The following is a 15,160-nucleotide window of genomic DNA, read 5'->3' as shown; positions in this document are numbered from 1 at the left end:
ATCACAGAGAATTAAATTACATTCAATTGTATTTGTCTGACGGCAAATTAAAGCAATGAAAATGCTCAAATTTAGAGGCAGATTAACTCAGCACGCCCAATTTAAATCTAATACAGAACAGGAGTTCTGAGTTTCCAGAGGCTGTTGGAGCTCTTATGTACAGTTGTCATGCCAGAAATACAGAAGTAAACAGCAGGTGTTCAAAGTGCATTGAGTGGAAAAATATTTACTTAAACTTTTATGCAAATAACAATTTTCTGCCAGCTTATTTGCAGCAACAGTGTTTTGTTATAGCTCTCTGTGACCAGTTCCTCTTGACTGAAGCAGGTGGCATGCGATTGGCCCATTTGGTGCAGAAATGACACGTCAGACTTCCCCTTTTATGTGAACTTGCACAGAGCATGATTAAGAAAATCTAGGTTAACAGAGACAGAGATTGGGTTTCAGGTTATTTTGAACCAGCTCACGCAAAGAAAACCTCGCTATGTCAAACTTGCTTCGTGGTACACCCCCCCTGCTTCAGACACAACACCTGACTTGCAACCAGTTTCATCACCATTTTCACCTTCTCTGCTGCTGAACTACTTTTCACTGCTGAATGTGACCTCAGCCAGCTGTGTCAGATGATTTCTGCATTCCAAATATGTATCACACCAAGATCAAATACAACCAGCTGTCAATGTTTAGAGTGGCTTTTGAACAGAAGAAAAGCAGTTACAGAAGGATGTCAAGCCAAAATACACAACTATTTATTCACTGCTGACCACAGGAAAAATAAAAAGTTGCACTTTCTTAAAATGGAAGTGAAAGAATGCCACAATAACCAGTAAGTTTCTACCGATTCCCAGATGTGCAAGTGGAGGATCAAAGCAATTTACATTCTTTCACCTTTTCCAGTGTATTGGCAGTAATGTAAGGAGCCATAATGTTCTGTTAGTATTATATTTATAGGTTGTTTGAGACTGGCAATGTGGTTAAAAAGGGACCTTTTTTTTGCGTGTTTTACGTGACAATCAGTCACTATCTTCTGTTAGCTGGTGACATCTTCAAAGTGATCAGTTTAAGCATGTTGATAAATAGCTAAAGAGCCAGGAGCAAAGATGTGCTTATAGCATGCAGCGCTACGATATGAGGTCTATGTGGACCAGTATTATTGTTTAAATAACAAAGATTTGTCATTTATGCCCAGTGAGAATCACTCACAGCACTATGATTCCTAATACTGGACTGAGATTGAATGTTACAGCCACTCTTGTAAATACTTTTTCTAATATTTCTTTGTTTCATACATGTGAGTTGAATACTTTTGTCGTACGTGCCTACATGCTTAAAGTGAAGTGTTGAGATTGTTTTGAAGATGTGTGTCGACAGCTTATAGGCCTGATAATTTTATTCCGTCTCATAATGAGAGAGGATGTTACGGCTCAGAGGTATAATGTTAATGAGTACAGCTGTTAAAACCCGACATAGAGCAGGCAAGAAGTGCTTTATTTCTCTCACAATGAAAGCAGGTTTCTCTTGCATCTCATCCTGTACTGTAATTATTTTTATTCAATGTTTTTGCAAATATTACAGCTTTTTTGTAGATAGTCTTAAAGTCTCCTCACCCTGCAGGAGAAATGTTACACGTCTTCCTCTCAGCAGTGCACAACAGTTCAATCACCAAACAACCTGTGCAGGAAATGATTTATTTTGAAATTTTGGCCATGAAATAAAACTTACAGAAGGCTGCATTATCCGCTGCTATGTCATTTGTGTTGTTAGTATTTGATTTGAACGATACATATGTTCAGTAAACGTGACCAGTTCTATAATTTATACTATAAAAATTTAATATCAAACTCATCAAGTGTCTCTGAATCTCCAAACTCGTTTGTATGTTTCTTAATTTAAGACAAATGGCATAATACAATTGTATTATTCATCTGCATACAATAAACTACATGAATAGAAAATAAAAGAAAAAAAATGAAACAGCATAATCAAAATCCAGGATAACTGACATGAAATAAAACCAATGGGAACGTTTCAAACAGGCTATCTTCATTATCTCAGGTACTTCATGGTGTTAATGTGCTATCTGTTCTGGATGGATCCCCATGGTCTTGTAGATCTCTTTGAGAAGAAGCAGAGCCGTGTCTTCAGATTCCCTACAAAACAACACAAGTGTTACTTTAAAAATAAGACTTACACACCTAACAAGTCGCTGAAAGTAGTTGAGCTACAGGCCTTTTACATTAACAACATTTTGTGTCAGTAGGAGGCGGTAGATTTATTGATGGCTGAATTCTATTTCGCTGCTTCGGTCTCAAGATCCTAAAGATACTGGGCCCTGTTTTGATGATGTATTGTGCATGGTGTAAAGTGCATGGCATAAATGTATTTAGGGCATGTCCAACTCCACTTTGCCATTTAAACGGCACATAATCTAATCTAATTAATCATGGTGTGTTTTGGGCGTAACATGAATTAAGGTTGGCTTTACCCGGTGAAGCATTCATGTGTGGGTTGCATAATGTCATTCCACCTGCAAAGCACTTGAAACCTGTCTGAAACTCAGCAGCAACGGTTGCAAATCTTTCAACTTTGTCAAACTAGTTTCACTTGACAGCAAATCAAAACACAAGGCCCAGATGCTGCAGCGCCAGGTGTCTGGTGTGTTGCTATTTAAACGGCAGATTCTGCAGGTTGGAGTTGCAAACAGAGATGCTGAGATGATTAAACTGTAGTGATGAAGGCTCTGCGGTAATCCGCAAGTCGGGCGGGCTGGGTAATAAAAATAAACATTCCCATACATAGCTGATGAGTTGCAGGTGGGTGAAATAGGCTGAAGTGTCTCTGTTGGCATTTATTCACAGCAGCCTGACTTCTGTTTCCTACTGACTACTGTTTATTACTGAAAACAACCTCTCATCATCAACATAAGTTATTTAAGAAACACCAACACCATTTAACGGTTTAATGATCAGAGAGGCTGCTTTCAGTCATTTTACTGTTGTGCAGTAATGACACTGCAGCAAACACCCTTATGATTTAGGCAGCAAAACTAAAACCTGTTGTTATAAACTTGACAGGACAGAGAAAACTATCCAGAGGAAACCTTATGTTTTTAGACAGCTCTGATGGAAGTAAGGATTTATATGCTGCTTTACTCCAAACAGTTTCACTGTATAAACTTTGCGTGTGTGAGACCTTTTGAATGTGTAGCAGAAATTAATATCAGATCCTGTCAAATTTAAGCAGTCAATGAAGCTGCTGTGTGTAAATGGCACCACATATCTCTGTTATGGACAGATGCTTAATCCTGTTTCACCCACCTGCAGTCCATCATCCACTATTTATCAGAAATGTTAATTTTTATTACCCAGTGCAGAGCCATAGAAGCAGAGTTTAGCATGTTGTGAACGCACCTGTGTTAATAACTAAATAATGTGTCCTTTCAATAGCAGGTAAATACTGCACCTTGTTTTTGTTGGTCAAAGGCGCAATCGTTTTCTGATCACACCTCATTAAGACCAACACACCCATAGGTGCACAGATGGCACGAGAACAATTGCTACCTAAACAACATGGACGCCGAGCGAGAAAATGAGAACAGCATCGGTCAGAAAATAGAGCCCATAAAGTTTACTATAAAGTGAGGCGAGGAAAAGTAGCAAATTCTTATATCTGAGAAACTGGATCCATTACAATGTGGCATTTTTGCTTGAAAAATCAAAATAGCACTGAAACGCCACAAATTAATGTATCATTGCCAGTTTACTTGTAACTGAAATGTCAACATGTGAACATTAAGTGTTTAGGGAGTAAGAGTAAATTGCGTATTCTTGACGATACAATATATCGATTTTTTGGACAATGATCTGATATTTACTATTGCAAACACAGAAGTGCCATGGGACTTTCAAAATAAAGCAGTATCATAAAGATAATACGGTTCGATGTCTTCACTTTTCATCGATCACACTGAATCTTTTATCTTTAAATTGATATACTGATGGATTGTTACACCTCTGTGAAATGGTAAAAAGCATGAATGAAATGAAGCTCTCTGTACCAGTAGCAGAGATGACTCTGGAGGGCAAACAGGTACTCGTTGAAACTCTCGATGGGCTTCTCCTGCAGGACGTAGTCGATGCGATTTCCTCCGTTGAGCATCCCCATCTTCACCTGAGGTTCCTCCTCTTTTTGTAGCTCTGGGGTCTCTGAGATCTTTTGCTCTGTGACTGTGACAAACCAGAGGGGAGTCATAAATCTCACACAACACAGAAATAACTTGAATGAAGTGTCATAGGTCAGAGAAACTCACCCTCCTGCACCTGCTTCTCCTGCTCTTCAATCTGATTGGCCACGATGGCGAGCTCAGCCTGAAGCTGGGCAGACGTGGTGTGAGCTCGAGCAAACTCGTTGAGCGTCTGCCAGGCGCTCCTCAGGGAGCTGATAAAACCCTGTTTTAGGTCAGAGCCCATCCTAGTGAGACTCTCCTTCAGCTCTGAAACACAAAGAAGAGATCCATCTCTGAATCCATCTGCATGAGAAAGTTTCTTTCACATGATTAAGATTTTTTAATTAGACTCAAATCCAATTTCTGGCATTACAACATGCTGTATGTATCTATGCAGAAAAAAATTGGCAAAACAAATTATTTTACATATTAGACATTCATTTTTTTTTTCTGTACAGGCTGTACAACTGAAGCAACAAAAAAGACAAAAACAAGACAAATTGTCCACATTTTCCTTTTCCTAATGTCAACATTTCAAACTGGAAAAAAACAGGAAATTTTTCATTTTCAGCTTCTATTTGTCTGCAAAAGTAAGAGAAAATCACTATTCTGTCCGTTTTGGCGTCTTATTACACCACAGAATGTTCAATGTAAGAATAACGTCTTTGTGTTTTGGCACCTCAGAAATTAGGGCACCCCACCCATAAGAACCGACTGCACTGCATGAAGTAACACTAGACAACTACCCGGCTTAAGCTCTTAAGAAGGTATGAAACTGTGTCCACATCTAGTATTAACTCATGACTTTAAATGTACTTACACCTTTGTCACAAGTCAAAATGACAGCAGTGGTCTGGTTATTTGGGCTGATGCAAGCAGAAATTTATGGGAAAATAATGAGTCAGTGTCATACCGAGATGAAGCCTCTTCCTTCCTTTGTGATGTGGGATCAAAACAGGCTTCAAGTCCAAGTCTGGTAATATCATGGGCTCAATCCTGTACGCCACCGGGTCCAACTGGAAGAGAATTAGTCACTGATGAAGCCATCAGATAGTACTGCACAGAGTGACTCAGCTTTACTGCTTCCATCACTCTCTAATTATACTTTTAGCTGCTCAGTCTGCGTTTTCATACAGAGTAACTCGTGTTTACACGTAAGGTCAAAGGGATTATACTAAGTTTTTGAAGTGGGGTCGTATGAGGTACTTATCCATAGTCAGTCCTCAGTTTGGAGAAGCAGCAGGAGTGCTGGTGTAGGAAGCTAAGTAATGTGCTGCTGTGGACAGAGTCAGTGGCCACATATATTTTAGCTATTTAAAAAAAAACATCTGTACAATATATTAACAATATTTTTACCACTTTACTTTGCTATCTGACAGCCTTTTATGACAGGAAATCGTTGTTATATAAGCCAAATATCACTCCCATGCTCAAAGAAACTCCACTGACAAAATTACTAATTTTACTTCGTAGAAGATGGGAGTTGCTGGTTTATAACTACCTTGATTAGATAGTTTGTTTGTAGTATTTAGTATTTTAAAAGGCTAGTTTGGAAGTCACATAATAACACAAACTAACCAGTCGAAGTAGCAGTAGACCAACAACTCCCGTCTTCTGCAAAGGACAATTACTGATTTTGCAAATGGCGTTTGGTTGCTTTGGAAAGAGCGATATTTGGCTTATATGACGGTGGTCTCCTGTTTGAAAGGCTGTCTGACAGTAAAATAAAGTTGTGAAAATTTTCTAAATATAGCATACACTTAAAGCTGATATTGATTTTTTTTTTTAAGTGGCTAAAATACATTTTGCTGCAGACCCTGTCCACAACAGTACACTGCAGAAAAGGAGTAGAGAGAGAGAGGGGATGACACGTCAAACCAGCAGCTGCTGCAGAGGACTAACAGCCTCAGTACACGGGGCTCACACTCTGCCAACTGAGCTATAGGGGCACCCGCAAGACTCATTTTAAAAACAAACTGACTGTGACTGAATGAAATGACTCTGAATCTTAATTAGCAGTGAATCCTTCTGGGTGTGCAGGTTACCGGATGGTAAATATTGAAGAATCCTTTGCACGTGGGCAGCTGGTACGTCTCTTCAATCTTTTCCAGTCCTCGCACCGTCAGGAACATGCCGATTGGAGAACCCAAGGCAAAGAAATTCAGTGGCTCAAAGTCCAGAGCGTGGTAGACCACTGACACCTGTACAACAAAACAATAACATAAGCAAGTTATTATTTAATGTAAAACAATTCAGAATCAATGCCAACAGATTTAACATTATTCTCTAATATTTACCTGTCCAGTGCCAACTTCAAAGTAGTTGTAGTTGACGTGGATGGAGGAGACAGCGTTGCCCACTGGAGGCTTCGCCACAGAGGGTTCAGGAGGAGCTTCAGCTGCTGGTGGAGGAGCCACAACCTGACTGACCTCTTTGACCTCCGCTTTCTTCTCTTGCGCTGCCTGACGTGCAGCCTGTAAACGTGAAACCAAGATAAAGAGTGTGTAAGTCATCGGTGTCGGTTTGCAAGCCTCACAGGTACTCATCTGACAAACTTACCAGCTTGTTCACCCTTTCTTTGACAAACTTGGCAATCTTTTTCCTGGGACCCAGTGGGATTCCCATCTCTTTCAGGTCCTCGATTGTGCACATAAGCTGCAAGAACATGAGAAAGAGACAAAGTGAAGCAGCCACCACTATCTTATGAAAATTATATATGAAGAATTACACCAAAAGCCAGAGCTGTTATCAAATTACCTCCTAGATTTTAGGAATTAAATACATCAGAATTTAAATTGTCACTACATTGGCATTTGTTGGCATTTGAAGACCACAAACCCCCTGGACTTAAAAATTTTATAATAAGCAATGGAGGTTTTTATTCTTACAAAAGATTCTATGTCAATCTTCTCCTCATCAAAGGTGCTCTTGTACTCGGACAGGCCCAGATGTTCCAGCACTGCAGAAAGATCTTCAAACTCCTCGCCGTCTTCTTTAGGCTCCTCTTCCACAGCTGGAGGGGTGACGGCATTATTTGCCTGTGTAATGGGGGCTGGCACCTGATGTGAGAGGTGGAATTTACAATTATATACTGCACCATTATTTTGATTATGATTGATTAGGGATGCACAATAAATATGGGGATGTGAACAATGGGACACTGATGATTATTTAGTATTCCGATAATTAAATTATACTCAACTATAATAATATCTGATTTTAAATATTATGTCAAAGCATTTCATTTGAATCCTTCTGCAAAATGTATGCAGTGTATGTTTGTGAAGCTTTTTGATGAACTTCACTTTAAAAAAAATAAAGCAATGTCTGTTTTCATTCGATCAGAGCCATGAAATATTAAATCATTCATCTTTGCTCACTGTATCTAAAGCTTTCTGACCCTCAAGTGTGTATAAACTACATGTTATATGAACATGAACATGCTAAAAGATTAATGAACATGCTCAGGTTTTGATGAACAATGAAGTGCACAAACTGAATGGCGCTCATGTCATCAGCTGACAAAAAGAGATGCAGTTGCAGCACAGAGCGTTTGTATATGGACAGAAGTCTCGACATGATCTAAAAACTTTCTTTGATCCTGCAGCCTGAAGTGTGAGCTCGACTACCCTTCAGACTGGAGACTGTTACAGTAAATAAATAAATACACTCATCTCCTCTATATCATCTCCCTTATCATCTCCTCACAGTTCTTATGCATCAGTCTGCTAACTCTTGTGAAGTGTGAACTTGCACAGCACATGCACATCTGTATGGCAAAGAACTGAAACTGTTTTTGATCATTATCACAGGCGCCACATTCAGCTGAGAAACAAATACAAAGTGTTTTATTTGCTAAATCTGATCATCAGGAAAATAAATGACATGTTACTCTCTATATTAAACTAATTCAGTTAACTGGTGTATGACCTGTTTGGTGTCTCCGTTAGCAGTGGGGACGATCGGTGTAGCCAGTGCGGGAGAGCCGTTCTTCTGATTTGACAACAGATCGAAGAGAATCAGGGAACCTGCAACAAGGAGAAACAAAACAATGTAGGTGAGAAGAGAATGAAAAACAAAGCCAGAGCTGTAATCATCTGGTTTATTACCTAAACTGTGTCCGGCCACTGATATGCCTCCTCTGTAGTCTGGGTTCCTCATCATGAACAGGGCGTAAAGTCTGTTAATCTCTTGGGCAACTGTGTCCATGATGGTCTGGCAGTAGGTGGGACTGTTGTAGAAAAGCACGTCTAACAACGTCTCATTTGTAAAGTGACGTAAACGTCCGGTACTGGGCAAAGTAATCTTCTTTATCCTCCTGCAAAGTGAAAAAGAAATTAAGTGTGATTAACTCAGTCTGTCCAAGGATTTGATGATATTTTATACTTTTCTCACTCTTAAAAAAATCCTACAAAAAAAACTGAAACCAACAATGGTTTTATCTTGTGACACGTGGTCTGTGTGACCAAAGCTTCATATATCTCTCTCACAGAGCTCCACCGTTGTTCTAAAACTATTAAAACACATCAGTGATTTTTATCTCGCTCTTGCAACTAAATTGATACACAAGGGCTGTTATCTATCCCTCTGCAACTATCTGGTTTTATGTTTGCTTCTTTTTCTTTTTAGTATTCTGCAGTTTTTAGTTCATTTTTTTCTCTGATTGGTTCACACTCTGAAGAAATGAGTGGTCAGACCTGCAGGAGTGGATGTGTGTGTGGTTATGGGGGGTGAGGAGTGGGTGTTGGTGAACTGATCTGACATAGAAAGGATTATATGTTTGTACACTGCCGTATTATTTATCCCAAGGGTTGTTCTGTTCTACAACCAATGAATATAAGGTTGAAAAATCCCTACTCGCCATCAATGAGTGACACTGTTACACTCTCACCAACATGAACTCATTATTTTTAGTAAAACCACATCCTTCTGCTCGAAACAGAGTAAGTAACTATTAACACATAGCTGAAAAGAGCAAATGCACTATTTCTTCTTGTTTGAGTAACATTGCCTAAAAAACTACAGCAGCCAGATCTTTCAGGAGAATAAACACTGAAACTATATTATTGAGACCTGTACTTAAAAGATCTACGTGTTTAAGCGCAATAAATACATTTTGTGCTGAGTGTCACAAGCAGAGAAAGGAAATCAGAAAGCATTGGGAAACAGAAAAATGCATTGTTGGTTTGGTCTTTTCACAGGATTTGTTGCTGATCAGAAAAACAAAGAATTCTTTGGATGTTTGGACCTAATGGATCCTCTGACATTTCCACATACAGTGTTCCACTGTTTGGTGTTGTCTGGTTTTGGTTTAACTTTTATTCCAACTTCTATTTTAAAGACAAAAGTGGGAAAAGCAAGTGGATTTTCTGTTTCTAAATTCACATGAAAAATGGACAAACAAAACCATGCACTGCATATTTGTTTATCCTGTTAGTTAAGCTCAGCTTTGAACAACGACCCCGTTACGATCGAATCATAAGACTTCCTTTAGTGTTTGGATTGACTGTGATGACAAACTTTACAGTCTGTGTGAAGCCGCCTCTCCTCACCTGTCCACCCCTGTGGCATCTCCATGTAGAGCCGTGTGCCACTGGACAGGGAGGAACTCCACCCTGCTGATGGCGTGGTCATCCAGCGATTTCTTAAAGTGACTGTGCAGCAGCTTCAATGACACGTTGCGGAAGTCGTCCACTGAAAATACAAACATTTGTGCAGTTTATTAGAACACCATGCAGCAGTTCTATGTGTGAATACAAATGTCCAAATCAGCTGAACCGGACAGTGAACTTATTTAACCCTGCCAGCTCCAGAGTGCAAAGTCTGTGTGAACCCATGTTTAAATTGGGCAGGTTGTTGTACGGAGAGAATTCACAGCAGGTGTGTAGCTGCTTTGTACTCATTTCTGCTTGCCTGTATACTGCTTTTATTTATTTATTGCTTCCACTGCTGCTCATAGTTCAGTTATAAAGTCCCAGCACACCACAGGGCGTCTCTCCCACTGGGCTGAGACTCAGTTTGTAACATTGCCTGCCGCGCTGTTGCTCCTGAATTGGTCTGTGTACAATGAATTAAGCTTAAAAAACAGTGCACTGATTCAACTCGAATCACCATCTTTTAATCTAACAAGCTACTGATATCATAAAATAGTCATAACATCATTACAGACAAATCTTCCTCCTGGACGCTCTGCAGGCTCCAACCTGATTTTCAAGACATAGTTTTATATTCATATGGAAAAAGAAACTGGTAAATGGCATGATTGCAGGGTACTCACCACACTCGACCATGCTCCTAAACCTCAGGTCACACACAGGACCGATTCCGTGAACCATGAACACCAGATGATCCACCTTAGGGAGCTCGCCTGGAAAAGATACACAGGATTTTACTTTATTCACTGATCTACACCGTCAATTATTTCCAACATTATTGTTTACATCTCAACATGCACCTAAAACTGTGATAAATGATGATTAAGCCACATTACATTTACAACCAGATATTAAAATCTGACTTAGTTTTCCCTCATAAAACAGATTTTTGTTTGATGGCTGGCACCTCCTCTAATGACTCATCTCAGTTTATAGTATCCTAAAATTACTCTGGATCTATCTGAGCTTACAGATCGGATCAATGAGCTTTTCATTTATTTCCATTTACATAATGGGTCTAAAATGAATTTGGGTAGGGTGAAATTAATTTGGATAGAGAGGAACTTGACTACCATCAGGCACTTCATCATGGTCATCATCAATCCCTCTCTTCACCACTCTGGGCCTGGTCTGCCCGTCCTGAGTCGTGCCCCACTCATCTGGCATGGACGAGGGCTGAAACTGCACGATCACCTGCAGAGGCAAACAGAACGCGTCAAATCAAACTAACAGGATTAATCATCACGAGACCACCACTTATCGCTGATCAGACGATGGTTTACCTTTGGATTGTGCATGACGATGGTCTCCCCTGATGGGAACTCCAGTCTACGGTGCCACTGGTTGGTAGACACAGCTTTCTTATATTCTGCCTGAAGTTACAAACACAAGTAAGTACTGTGATTTAGAATCAGAATCAGCTTTATTACCTAAATATATGTAGATCAAATTTATAATTTAATAAAAAGCTTTATTTCCCAGTTATCCTTCAGAGGTCAATGTCCCCAGTTGGGCAAGTGGGTCAGAAATCTACTGGTCTAAAGTCAATTTTTACTTGTCCCTGTACAAATTGTTTTATTTATTAGCTGTTATCAAATAACAGGTATTGTGTGATTGATCTGATAACAAACGCAACAAATGTTGAACTCTTTGATTGTATCTTTGATATTTTAGATTCTTCAAAGTAGCCACCTTTTGCTTTGATGACAGCTTTGCACACTGTTGATATAATCTGAACCTTTTTTATTAAAAAAGATGCCAAAAAACACTGAAGAAAATACAAAAATTGCATATTAGAGTTGAACTAGATGAAAAATAGATTTGTTTGACCAGAAGAGGCAATGTAACACATTTTATTAACACATCTATTTCTGGTTAAATGTGGCAGTGAGACAAACCTCCAGCTTATCACTAAATTCCTCAGAATAAGGAATGAAACGACTGTCTGCATCCCCTTTGTAGAACCAAGAGCATCGCCGGACTTCAGTTGGCTCCTCCTCCCAGTACACGGAGGTCCGCATGCGGTCATAGAGCAGCACATCATAACGCCCTCCGTCTGTGCGTACGATCACATTTTCTGGGTCTGGTTGAACTGGAGGAACAAAAAAGCCCAGACAACATTTGCAAAGAGCAAAGTGTGAAAACACTCACAAACGGTCACCGTGTGCAGTGTGCGATCGTACCGGAGTTATACGTCTCCTCAAGCTGCATAGAGTCAATGATGCTGAAAGGAAGCCACACACTCTTTGACTCCACCTGCTTGCAGTAGAACCAGTGAGGCTGAACAGCCTCGTAGATATTGTAGTTGTATGGCATCATGGGACCAGCAGGAACGACAGCTCCAGCAGTGGTGGCTGCAGGTGGAGGCGGGTGAATGTGTGTGGGAGGAGGCTGAAGAGAGAAGGAAAAAATCCTGATTATAAATCCCTTTTTACTAATGATGATTGCATTCATGCTATTAGCAGTGACTTCATTAACCTAATGAGTTAATTAAGTATCTGACAAACAAATCCGACACAGTCACTAATAGGCTTAAGATGTACCTTTGTAAATGTGGGTCCTGACAGTGGGAATGTCTGTGGCGGCGAGCTGAGAGAGTACGGAGTCTGCTGAGGTGTGTGTGTTGGCGGCAGGATCTCTGGAGCTGGAATATAAGGACTGGCTCTGCTGCTGGTGGGCGTGTGCCGGTACGGGTTATGACTCTGTGGCTGCATCTGCGGAGGCGGTGGGGTCATTGTGGTGGGAGGAGGAGTGTGACGCCCCATAGGGCTCTGGTAAACTGCACTGCCAAATGCCGGAGGAGTGGGGTTCATTTGTGGGCCTGGAGGTGGCGCAGGAGCCATGCTGACACTGCTGGGAACAGAAACCGGGCCTGTAGTTGTCGGGGCTGTGGACAGGACCGGTGGAGGACATGGCGACTGTCCAATGGATGCGAACGGATCACTGCTGGTTACGGGGCTGGAGAAGTAGTTGAATGTGGAGGGCGCTGGTCCATTCCCAGAAGTCTGACCTAGAAAGCTGTCTTCTTCTCCAACATCAGTAGAGTCTTCTAAAAAAATCAAAAACAGAGTAAATCTTTGATATTTTGTACAATGAGCAGATTAATTTGTGACTCTGCAGGAAACATTCAAACACCTGAGACACTTACACACAACACAGGGATATAGGTGTGTTATATACAGCTGTAGGACTGCAGCTAACAATTATCATAACCAGCTTAGTCTGTAAATGAAAAATTGAGAGAAATCACTATCAAAATTTCCCAGAACCAAATGCGATATCTGTAAATTAGTTATTAACTGATTAATTATCTGGCATTTTGAGATAATCATCACTGGCTAATCCCCGCACTCACAAGCCCAATGAGCAAAAAATATCTGCAAACACATCCGCAGGCAGCCTTGTCAGTGTTGCTGCTGTGGAACAATAGTAGCACTCCCCATTGTGAGTTTTGGGAAGGTGGTGAAGAAATTATTTTGGGGCCCTGTATTATAATCCTCATGCATCCTGCTGTAAGCATTTGTCTAAATTTTCTGGCACCATCATCTAAAATGTTGCAAAACCATCTTTCTCTCATACTATTCTCAAACTATTACTGGCTAGGGTTAATATATGTTGTGTTATAACATATAGAATAATTTAGTTGTATGACAATTTGTGACATACCCTTTATTCTCAGACACGCTCTAAAATCTGCAGCACAACCTAATCTATTTCATTACTTGACAAAAATACCATCTAAAACAACATGCTAGGGGCTAAGATAACTATGGAATACATCTAAAAGCTGAATGATACAGAACTTTTCTTTGTTTTGGTATCTGCACTATACATCAGCCATTGTCTGCCCTACTGTCTAAATATCAACAGCAGTGATTGAAAACCCCTTATCAGTCGACCTCTACTTCAAATGTCTTGTTTTGTCTGAGCAAAAGTCTGAAACCCACAGATATTCAATTCACAAATATATAAAACAGAGAAAAACAACAAATCCTCATATTTGAAGTGAAACCAGAGAATTAATTAAGTAACCAATGATCAGAATTGTTGCTAATGACTTTCATTTCACTCCTCTGTCAAAAAAAATGATTAAACAACCAATCAATTGAACTCTGATCTTATACAAATACTCATTACAAGAAACACTTGAGATTGAGGATGCTGTAGTCCAAATTACAGCACATAACACCAGTAGAGTTTTTAAGGGGACTTTAATTATTCAGCCAAGTCAGACGGAAGGATGTGGCCAATTTTCAGTCTTTATATCATGTGTTTTGATAATATGGGTCTCCCAAATAGCTTTACATCCACTTCATGTAAAAACACATCAAACCAGGGACAGTCTGACTAAAACATATCATGGTCTATTAGACAAACCTGTCTGACAAAAAACTGTCAGCTCATGTACACCGTTACTTTCCGTTTCTCTTTCTTTTACAGTAAATAACAGCTGACAGCAGCACAGGAACCCCGGTTAGCTAGCTACCTAGCCTAGCATGCTAAGGGCACAGCTAGCTAATGTTTAGACATTTCCACAGTCGGTTTTTACTCTCACCTCCTGACAGCACCGCCGGACCAGTGGCCTGACTCACTGGCATGAAAGGCAGGTTGAAGTTAAACTCCGGAGCGCCGCTGAACAGTAAATTTGCACCGGTGTTGGGAACATTATTATTTTTTCTATCTGCCATTTTCCCCTGGAATTACACGTAGCCACTACAGAGCAGGCAGGCAGTACACTTCTCCAAACAGCCTGTTCCTGCCCCTCAAAGATTTCACTGATCTCTAAAGCATCGACAGAGTTAAACAAACGGCGAGACAGCGTTAGACATTTTATATAGATCTGCTAAAACCACGCAGGTCAATTCTTCTTCTACTTCTTGTTTACGGCAGACTACGCTCAGTTTAGTACACTACCGCCTCCTACTGGTGCAGTAACGTAATCAGGCAAGTCAATTTGACTGCAAAGCGTCAAGCTTTACCATTTAATAATAAGAAGAATACATCTTTTCTGGCATTGTTGTTTCATTCAATACTCACTCAACATTTCGTGTAAAGTATGCATGTACAAACTGTGCTTTTAATATTCTCTTGCCCCCTTTGTATCATTTGTTTACTTTTATTTTTTGAATTTCTTTTTATTTGAATCAAGTAATTTTAGTAGCAGTTTAATAGTTTAGCAGTTTTTGACTGTCAAAATGTATGACATATTCAAGGTTTTTAAATAAAGATTTATTTTGAAAAACACGCTCGTTCAGTAAACACGGCTGTCTCCAGAATGGAA

The 15,160-nt window shown here is 40.0% G+C and overlaps 1 protein-coding gene across 2 annotated transcripts; it reads right to left on the bottom strand.

Moving 5' to 3' along the window:
* Positions 1-1,467: 1,467 nt before the first annotated feature.
* Positions 1,468-14,749, bottom strand: sec23ip (SEC23 interacting protein). Of its 2 annotated transcripts, none has more exons than XM_084735372.1 (18): positions 14,435-14,749; positions 12,423-12,925; positions 12,063-12,270; positions 11,778-11,971; positions 11,163-11,252; positions 10,953-11,073; positions 10,503-10,592; positions 9,778-9,919; positions 8,335-8,543; positions 8,156-8,253; positions 7,114-7,284; positions 6,785-6,880; positions 6,523-6,699; positions 6,271-6,426; positions 5,139-5,241; positions 4,310-4,492; positions 4,058-4,226; positions 1,468-2,150 (listed from the first exon to the last, which is right to left on the bottom strand). In XM_084735372.1, the coding sequence occupies exons 1-18, from the start codon at positions 14,565-14,567 to the stop codon at positions 2,069-2,071; spliced, it is 2,925 nt and encodes a 974-aa protein (XP_084591498.1). In that variant the 5' UTR covers positions 14,568-14,749; the 3' UTR covers positions 1,468-2,068. The 2 variants fall into 2 exon arrangements, with proteins under 2 accessions (XP_084591498.1, XP_084591497.1); XM_084735371.1 differs by having other exon boundaries at positions 12,423-12,928; positions 14,435-14,748.
* Positions 14,750-15,160: the final 411 nt, after the last annotated feature.

Source organism: Lutjanus erythropterus, chromosome 14 (genome assembly GCF_056507025.1).
Source record: "Lutjanus erythropterus isolate fLutEry1 chromosome 14, fLutEry1.hap2, whole genome shotgun sequence".
Lineage (NCBI taxonomy): Eukaryota > Metazoa > Chordata > Actinopteri > Lutjaniformes > Lutjanidae > Lutjanus > Lutjanus erythropterus.
Note: the sequence above shows the minus strand (reverse complement) of the source record. Positions and strands in the feature narration are given on the sequence as shown.